The 10,314-nt window shown below is 46.5% G+C and overlaps 1 protein-coding gene across 1 annotated transcript; it reads right to left on the reverse strand.

Annotated features, from left to right (window-relative positions):
* Nucleotides 1–3,661: 3,661 nt before the first annotated feature.
* On the reverse strand, nt 3,662–5,379 carry tmem158 (transmembrane protein 158). Its single transcript, XM_078535520.1, has one exon. The coding sequence runs from the start codon at nt 5,297–5,299 to the stop codon at nt 4,604–4,606; it is 696 nt and encodes a 231-aa protein (XP_078391646.1). The 5' UTR covers nt 5,300–5,379; the 3' UTR covers nt 3,662–4,603.
* Nucleotides 5,380–10,314: the final 4,935 nt, after the last annotated feature.

Consider the following 10,314-nt stretch of genomic DNA (forward strand, 5'->3'; position numbering starts at 1 on the left):
AAAATGTGAAGGCCGCCCGGCCGATTCGCCCGTCTGCCAACCGGAAGGTTGGACGGGGCCACGAACACGGCAGACAATTGCGCCGTTAACGGGCTTAGTTGCCCTCTTAATTGTCCGCGGGCGCACTTCCGACTTTTGCGCACGCCCGCCCGAGCGAAATGTCGCGATGACGTCGGGGTGCTCGCCCGACACCATCTCGCCCGATTTTACGCCCAATTGGGTCGGGGGGCGCATCCACCCACGGAACGTAAAATTCTGCCCAGATTTTTGCAGTCAGTAGTGAAGCAAGGGCACTAGTAGCTGATTTTTGAAGAAAGCTGTCTACAAAGATCTGTCGATCACTGTGGCATGGGTGTGGGTGTCCCCTTTCCCACTGGCTGTTTAAACCTGGCACCAAGTTAAGGGGATCTCCAGGTGTGCAGCAGCATTGATGCCAGCAAGCAGGTCAGCAGCCAATCAGATTGAAGTATTCTCACAGACAGAAAATCAGGAAATTAGAAGCACGTAACATCCTTCATTTCCGCCACTTGTACCCGCAATCTTATCCTTTCAGTCATTACCCACAGTTCATGACCATAGGTAAGGATGGGGTCGTGTATCAACCAGTAAACCGAGAGCTTCACATTAAAACTCAGCTCCCATTTCACTGCCATGGACTGGTAGAGCACCCGCAGAACTGCAGCCGCCCCACTGATCCGCTGGCCAATCTCACTCACAAACAGGATCTTGAGGTACTTGAACTCCTCCACTAAGGGAAGCTGTTCACCCCTCACCTGGAGAGAGCAACCTGCTCTTTTCTGAGAGAACCCAGGATTTCTGGGCATACTCTCCAGGACAGGGTGAGGAGTTCGGCAATCTGGGAGAGCCTCGGAGTAGAGTCCGCTGCTCCTCCGGATCGAGGGGGGGCCAGTCGATGTGGTTCGGGCATCTGACAAGGAACACCCCTGGTAGGGTCCCGCTGGAGCTATACCGGGCACGGTCCACTGGGTGGAGACCTCGAGGCTGACCCAGGACACGCTGGAGGGATTACATCTCTCGGCTGGCCTGGGAACACCTGGGAATCCCTCAGGAGGAGCTGGAATCTGTGGCTGAGGAAAGGGAAGTCTGGTCGGTCCTGCTCCACTTACTGCTACCGTGACCCTCACCAGGAGAAGTGGTGTGAAAATGGATGGATGAATGGATAATGTCTTCATTATTAATTTAAATTTTCAGATAGCAAGATCAATTATCATGATCAGATTATGATAAAAACTAAAGCAAAGATAAACAAACTTTTGAAAAAAGTATTTGGATGTGCACTTGCAATACCATGGCATACAAGGCTCTGGGCCTAGTGCTGGCAAATGGGATTAGAATAGTTAGGTACTTGTTTGACCGGTGCAGACTCGATGAGCTGAAGGGCCTTTTTCTGTGCTGTAGACCTCTATAACTCTATATTTTTTAATATGTGGAATTTTTTTAAGCATTATGGTGAAATTTGACAGCCCAAAAATATAAATTTAGCTTTTCAGGGTGAGGGTTAGCAGTAATTAGGAAGTTAATAGGCCGTTAAAAACTAACATTCAGTCAATTTTTTTTACTCTTTCATGGGGATGTGTGCATCACTGGCTTGACCAGCATTTAATGCCCATTACTAATTGCCCTTGAAAAGGTGATGATGAACCTCCTTCTTGAACCAGTGCAGTGTGGGTGCACCCGCAGTGATGTTAGGGAGGGAGTTCCAGGGTTTTGACTCAGCGACAGTGAAGGAAGGTGATATCATTCCAAGTCAGGATGGTGTGTGGCTTGGAGGGGAACTTGCAGGTGGTGGTGTTCACAAGCAACTGCTACCCTCATCCTTGGAGATGGTAGAGGTCGTGAGTTTGGAAAGTGCTGCCAAAGGAACCTTGGTGAGCTCCTACAGTGCACCTTGCAGGTCGTACACACTGCTGCCATTTTTGTCGGTGGTGTACGAAGTGAGTGTTTAAGGTGGTGGATGGGGTGCCAATCAAGTGGGCTGCTTTATCCTGGATGGTGTCGAGCTTCTTGAGTGTTGTTGGAGCTGCACACACCCAGGCAAATGGAGAGTATTCCATCACACTCCTGACTTGAGCCTTGTAGATGGTGGACAGGCTTTGGGGAGTCAGGAGGTGAGTTACTTGCTGCAGAATTCCTAGCCTCTGATCTGCTCTTGTAAACACAGTATTTATATGGCTAGCCCAGTTTAGTTTCTGATCAATGGTAACCCCCAGGATATAAATTCTTCAAGGGTTATTAAAGCAAGACCAACAGCGTAAGAATGGAAGTTTTCATCAATTCAATTGATTTCCACTGATTGTCATGAGACGGGGGGACTTCAACAGCACATCCTCTGGAGAAACATAGAATCTCTGACAGTAACTTCTGGATCTCCACGTTATTCTGCACATGTGTGGACTCCCAAGTCAATGATCTTTGAAACATTAACACTGCTTCTCACTCCACAGACGCTGCCAAATCTGCCGAATATTTCCAGCATTTTCTGTTTTTAGTTCATATTTCCAGCATCTACACAGTATTTGGCTGCAGCAGAATGCAAAAACAGGCTATCACTGTTAGTATCTTACTGAATATTTTAATCATGTGAAGGCCCTATCAAATACAAAGGAATTCCATCAGTTAAAGCAGATTTCCACTCACTGCCATCCATCCATCACACAGTTGGGTTGCTTTTTGCAATAGACCGTTAAGATTAACTAGGAATGTGCAGTCTACGCACTCATGCTGTTGACCAGCTCCATCCCGTTGGACAGCCAGAGAACAGGAGCAGACACTAATCACAATCATACTTCTTACTTGAGAGTGGGTTCCTAAGCACCAGTAGCCCCGTATCTACCATCCCTTTTCTATACAATTCTGAGCAATGAGTTTCCGGAGACTATGTGACTGCCGCAGGGACCAAAGCTAAGCCTGACCCCCCCCCAGCCTCCTTTCAATATCCACTTTCCATCAAGGATAGGAATTCTGGCTTCACCCCACCATCCCACATTCCCTACCTACCCCCACTCCTTGCATAAACCAGGGATGCAGAGGCCAACTCATAGAATGATACAGCACAGAGAGAGAGAGAAGCCATTTGGCCCTTTGTAACGGTGCCAACACTTTGACAGAGCTGACCACCCAGTCCCACTTCCCCTGCCCTTCTCCCATAGCCCTGCATCTCTCTCTCTCTCCAAGTATTTATCGAATTCCTTTCTGAAGGTTACTGCTGAATCTGCTTCCACTGCCAATGCAAGCAGCGGATTCCAGATTATAACCACTTGCTCGGTAAAAGAGAAAACTCCTCATCTCGCCTCTGGTTCTTTTGACAGTCTGTTGCCCTAAACACTTTTACCTTTGCAGCTACCCTGCTGATATCTGGTAACTTATTACTATATAAAACCCAGGGCTGAATTTTGGACAGTTTATGCCCTCATTCTTTTGTTAGGCTTCAGCATCGGATTTACCCACTGAACCCTAGCGGCAAGATCCCGGGACCAAAGAAAGAAACATTTAAAAACTGGGGAGATTCATCAACACCCCCACCACACCCCTCAAAATTTCACTAAGGAGAAAAAAAAATGTTTTTGTGTCAGCATTATCTTAGTGATCAAATAACAGAAAATGAGAAAGAGGGCAATAATCCACACAGTGCTGTGTTTTGAAATACTTTATCAAAAAATGCTGAATATCATACATTTAAATGTAATTTATACAAACTCCAAACGCTCCGCCCAAATTTGCTTGATTTACAAATTGCAATAGAACACTTTCCGAGGTGGAATTGGAAGGGTGATGACTAACAAATCCATTTGTTCAAATTAAAAGACATAAATGAATATTTGGAAAAAAAAAACTTGATTTTCCCTCCAACCCCACCCAACACAAACTAATTGAGAACTATCGGAATAAAACACACAGTTTGCAAAACGCTGAAACTCAGCCATTGTGACAACGGTATCTTAACCTGGTCTTGGTGGAATGAAACCCCTTTGGGAATGATCTGATCAAGAGAGTAATCATTGCTATTGTGGCAATCACCTTGTGGTGGAAATGCTGGCGGGCGAAATGGAAAATCACCAAGAATAACAGACAAGCATCCTATGTGTTTGTGGAGTGCAAGGAAAAGACAATGGGGGAAGAATCGTCACCATCATGCTGTGACCCACAGCAAAGAGAAAGGAAGGGATAGAATCCGTCATTACTTAAATAATTAGTTGTTACCTGTATTCTCCGGAAAAATAAACGTGTTCTGGTTGCAGGAAAGTCTCCCCAATCCCCCCAGACCCCAGTCACAGTGAAGTCAAGCTTGCAAATCTAACTGTGACTCCAAGAAACACAAGGCAAAGACCGCTACCTGGGCAGGACCAAAGACTGTGTACAGGGAATCTTCCATCAGCTGTCTGAACTCCTTTACTTTGACCAAAACAGTTTGTGTTACCAAGTTGTCCTTTTGAGTCCAGCATCACAGGCTGTGTGGGTTGAGAACATGACCTAGATCTCTGGAGCTGGGGGGAAGGCTTTGCAGGTTCTGTTTTAGATACCCCGCTTCAGCCCCAGGTGGGACCCTCACCAACCCCCCCCACCCTCCCAGCTTCCAATACCTTCAGCCTCTCCTCTGCTCCATGCCATTGGGTAGGAAGCCCGCAATGATGGGCACCGGCCAGATGAGAGCGGCCACACTCCAGATGATGATCACAATGGTCATGAAACAGGCCACCAGGGTGGACTCGATGGGCTTGCGGTTGAGCCTCCAGCCCTTGTCCCACCTCAGCTCCTCCAGGCTGAAGTCCAGGCAGCAGAAGCTCACTTGCCGCCCGTGGTGGGGGGTCGTCCTCCTCTTCCTCCTCCTCTGGCCGGACCTCCTGCGCTGAGGAGCCCCGCAGCCCACGCAGAGCTTGAACTCCTGATGGCCCCCGCCAACCCCGACATGGTCAATGATCACAGGGGGGAAGACCCTGGTGAAAGCCGCCGAGAAGAAGGACCTGGCGTTGCTGTTGGTGGTGAAGAGCAGGACATCGCAGTTAAAGCCCAGGGACCGTTCCCAGCGGGCTAGCAGCGAGGTGGTCACCAGCCTCAGCACTGTGATGTTGCACCGGTTGGAAGGGGCCACCAGTTCCCCAGCTTCGGTCTCGGCTCCGGCTGGGGGCGAACCAGGCTCCAAATCCAGGGAAGCTGCGAGGGAGAAGTTGAGCGAAGTGTTGTTGGGCTGAAAGTAGAAGTCCTCTCCACTCCAGGTGTAAAGAGAAGGGAGCCTGGTACTGGCGAGCAGAACCACAGTCAGAAGTTGGCTGGTTAGCATGGCACCCTCCCTGGGCACTGCATGGTAACAGGGATGAGCAGAGAATACACTGGCAAGCAGGAGGTTCCCCCACCCCCCCTCCCCTCCTTTCTGTCTCTCTCTCTCTCTCTCTCTGTGCAATGCTGCATACGAACTCCAGCGGCTGCAATAACTACACCAGCCTTCTCTTATTTATTTAACCCTGCCATGCTCTCAGAGACTCTCTTAAAGCTGCAGCACAGTGGGAGGGTTTTTAATATACATATATATATATATAAATCAGCATTTTTTGTTTAGTTCTCCAAATTGTCATGCAGCAACATCGTTTCCTCCACAAACATCCGTCTTGCGTTTGCAAAAATAAATGCATTTCTCTGGGTTGGTGAATGTAGGCTTGACCTGACCTGGTTCATGAGACCGACAGCAAGTGAGGAATTAACAACCAAGTCAGTTTTAGGATTTCCGTCTGTGCAGATAAATAAATACACCTTTTTTTTAAAAAAAAAGTGCATCTCTCCTGCTGCCTGACCCTACTAATTTGAATTATTCCCATTTCCAGAATGACACACGAACATTTTTCTTTACATTGCCACGGCAAACTCCAGGTTTTTTGTCGTATTCCAAGAGGCAAAGAGAATTTTTTGGGGAAGGAGATGGTTAAAAAAAAAATCCTCTTAATGCTGATGACTTATTTGTCACTCACTTCCTTCAGTGAGTCTCTGGGTCAAAATGCTGGAACTCCCACCCTAACAGCACTGTGGGTGTACCTACACCACATGGACCGCAGCGGTTCAAGAAGGCAGCTCACCACCACCTTCTCAAGGGCAATTAGGGATGGGCAATAAATGCTGACCTAACTGGCGACGCCCACGTCCTGTGAATGAACGAAAAAAAAACACTTCATGCACTCAACTCAGTTTATGCTTGCATTGTTTACAAGAGTAATTTTAAACATTAAATGTCCCACAATTACTATTAGTTTGAATGAATAAGTTTGATACCATTTAAAGATGCTGTAAGAAAGATTTGCGTTTATATGGTGCTTTTCACACCTGCCAGGTGTCTCAAAGCACTTTACAGCCAATGAAGTACTTTTTGAAATGCAGGAATGTGGGTAGCATAGGGACCATCTTACACACAGCAAGCTCCCACGAACAGCAATGTGATAATGGCTAGATAATCTATTTTTGTAATGTTAAATGGGGGTAAATATTGGCCAGGATACCAGGGATAACTCTCTTCTTCAAATTAGTGCCACAAGAACTTCAGTTTAACATCTTATATGAGAGAAGGCACCTCTGACAGTGCAGCAGTCCCACAGTACTGCACTGGAGTGTCAGCCTAGATTTTTGCACTAAAGCCATGGATTGGGTGAAATAGGTGTAACATTCCAATATTCTATCTTTGGTGGTGTGTCACAGTTCACTAAGGGAGTCTGAGTTGCTAAGGCAACATGCACATTTTACATGCATGTTGTAGTCTGGAGCTATGGTGGAGGCTCCATCACATGGCTGACCAGGAATTTCTCCCATTCTTACCACCTGCCATTGGCTTGTGTTGGAAGGATTTACAGGTTGATACTTTTCGGCTGTGTTATGAACACACTTCTCCTTGGCCATCAAGTCCTGGAATGGGATGTGAACCCAGAGTGTCTGGGTCAGAAGAAGGGATGTTGCCCATTGCACCACAAGACTTCCCTTATTCCACCTGTATCCAGTAATAAACCTATTACTAGCTGATGTTCACCCTGTAACTTTGCCCAGAATCTGCACAAGGTGTGTTCATGATCCTAAGTCACTGCCATTTTTAACAGGCCCAATCGCTCTCCTTCTCTATGGGACTCTACTTTTGACCAGAGTGAAGGTGCCTCAGTCAGTGCCAACATATCCTTGGAACTCGCGTGTCAAAAGTCTCTGGTAGGGGTCAACCTGATCTAAACAAAAAGCTTGTACAAGGCCTGGGTGCTTGGGACACCTCTCACAGGGCAAATCATCCTAAACTCAGCTTGGCAGCAACCTGTCTTAATCACTCCCTGAGCTCGGACTGAGTAATGGAAATTGATGTTAATGTTGTGTCAATTGTATTGTTAGGGTTAAGGATAAACAGGTGGAGGGTTAAGTATCTTGAGCACAAAGAAAGAAGGACTGCCGGGATTGCTGGTAGGTAGGAGGCAGAGATATGAAATGGTACATTCTGTGAATAAACCAACCACCAAAAAAAAGGACTTCTGTCTCAATTCATTCACCAACTGGCTTGGCTTCCTAATAACAGCTGATGTCACCGGGCTGGATGTTTCTCTGCAACGGCAGCCAGTTAAGGTGGGAAATTTAAAGCTCAAAGTTCTGCCAGGCTGCTAGCAGCAATGTCGAGGGAATTCATTCCCCATTCTCGGCGACATTCAAACAATACAGAAGGGTTGGCAGCCTTACCCTGGTGCATCATTCGGTCCTGTACTCAGTTGTGTCTCTTCATTGAGACAGAGCCTCATTAACCCGGAATGCATAAAACTGAAACTGAAACTCCCAGGGTCATGGAAAGGACTGTGCATAGGAAGTTTATGGAGAAACTTGTTTAAAAATCATGTTTTCCCCAAAAAGACAGCCATTGCATTTTCAATGTTACAAATATTAACTATTCAGAGGGCTGGAAACCAAAAAGTTCCAAATTGAAATGAATTGAATAAATTGATTGGCTTTACAATGCAAATAGGTTACTTATCGGTGTTAACTGTGACTCGGTTGGTAGCATTCTTGCCTCTGAATCAGAAGATTGAGGGTTTGAGTCCCCCTCTCAGGACTTGAGTGCGATAATCTAGTTTGACACTCTACTGCATTACAGAGGGAAAGCTGCAAGTGCAGTCTTTTGGGTAAGATGTTAAACGGGGGCCCTGTCTGCCCTCTCAGGTGGGTGTGAAAGATCCCATGGCACTATTTTAAAGAAGAGCAGGGGAGTTATCACCGGTGTCCTGATCAATATTGACTCCTCAATCAACTTCGCTAAAACAGATTATCTGGTCACTATCACATTGCTGTTTGTGGGAGTTTGCTGTGAACTCATTGGCTGCCATGTTCCCTATACTACAACAGTGACTACACTTCAAAAAGTGCTTCACTGGTTTCTTTGGGATGTCCAGTGGTTGTGAAAGGTGCTATATAAATGCAAGTTTTTCTTTTCTTTCTTTTTTATTGGTAGCTACACAGTAAATGCAAAAATTGATGGGTGAGTTTTGCCAGCGACAACAGCTGATTTTATGGCAGTTGCTACCAGCTAGAAGTAGCATTTGAGCATGTGTGACGTGATGTACATTTTCCAAATCACATGCGTCAGTGGGTTCATTCAATGCGGCAAAGCTTTTTGAGAGCTCCTCCCTGTCTCATCATCATGGTCAGTCTCTCAAAAGGGGGATGATGTCTGCCAGACTTCATGATTTGTGTGTCCTCAGGTGACTCAGTAACCACAGGTCTTTGAGCAGAGACGACAAGAGTTGCCCTGAATAAGGAAGGATTGTCAAGCCAGGGTCCTTCCGCTTTTGTCTTTATGTGGTCAGTTTCCGATTGTGTTGCAGTTTGTTGGATGAAGCACAGCCACATGGTACAGTTTGGAGCAAGTGCCTCCCGCGCACCAATATCAAATTGTCCCCTTTTCAGTGAGGCCTTCAGAATGTCCTTAAAATGTTTTCATTCTCCTCCTTGAGATTGAGCGCCATCCTTAAGTTGCGAAAAGAGGATCTGCTTCAGAATCCGATTATGTGGCATGCAGATGCCGTGTCCGGACCAGCAGAGCTGATTTAGCATGATCATGATTGCAAAGCTGGAGGAATCAGCTTCAGTCAGGCTGTTGAAAGTAGTTTCCCTGTCTCCCTCCCTTTCCTGCTCCTCTCTTTCAGCTAACTGGACAAACAACGGATTTGATTTTGCTGTAGCATGGTGTCTAATGACATCTGTCCGTAGCCCCTCTACACATCTGCTCAAAACACTTTTGACCACAAGGTAGCTGAAAGCACGAGCTGATAACGGTACAGTGGGTGAAACCAGGTAACTGGTAAGGGTACAGCGAGGGAAACCAGGCTTCTGGGACTGGAGTGAAAACAGGGCAATGACAATAATTTTTATCTTTCCAATGATTGGCTGGAGGAAATTGCAGCTTATCCGACACTGGATGTTGGATGAACAGTCTGACAATACAGAGCCTGTGGAGAAGGGCCTGTGCACTGGCGGGTGTAGATATGGAAACTGACCCCAGTATGAGGATGATCTTACCAAGGGACAGCACGGAGATGAGGTCGAAAGGGTGCCAATGTTTCATCCTTGGCGAATTCCCATGGTGACAGTGCTGGGGTGAGAAGTGGAGTAGAATCATGGTGTTGTCTGCTCAGGTGGCTGTAAATACCTCCTGGCACTAAGTGAAGACGAGAAGGGGGTTGCCCCAATGTTCCTCCCACAGTCATCAACAACAGAGAAGCACGTTGTACAGTCATTCGTATGTTGTGCACAAATTGCTGTTCCCATGCAACAATCATGAAGACACTTCAAAAGTTATTCATTGGTTATGAAGTATGTGAGAACATAGAAGCATACATTTTTGTGGGCCATATGGGAAATTTTGACATCAGAACATAAGAATTAGGAGCGGGAGTTGGCCATTCAGCCCTTGAACCTACTCCGCCATTCAATAAGATCATGGCTGATCTACCTCAATTCCACTCTCCCCCACTATTCTAATATCCCCGACAATCTGTGACTATGATATCGCATTTTATATATACAAATCCTGCAATGATATCACTCTTATCCTTTGGATAGCTGACCCTGTCTTCAAGATCAGTGGTGCCTCTGTGGGTCAACATCATCTTCATGGCAGGGCCAGTGCAAGAGTTCCTCAGGTTAGTGTCCTAGGCCCAACCATCTTCAGCTGCTTCATCATGATCTTCCTTCTATCATAAGGACAGAAGTGGGGATGTTCACTGATGATTGCACAATGTTCAGCACCATTTGCGACTCCTCAGATACTGAAGCAGTGCATGTCAAAATTCAGCA

The sequence above is a fragment of the Cetorhinus maximus genome, chromosome 3, assembly GCF_964194155.1.
Source record: "Cetorhinus maximus chromosome 3, sCetMax3.hap1.1, whole genome shotgun sequence".
Classification (NCBI taxonomy): Eukaryota; Metazoa; Chordata; class Chondrichthyes; order Lamniformes; family Cetorhinidae; genus Cetorhinus; species Cetorhinus maximus.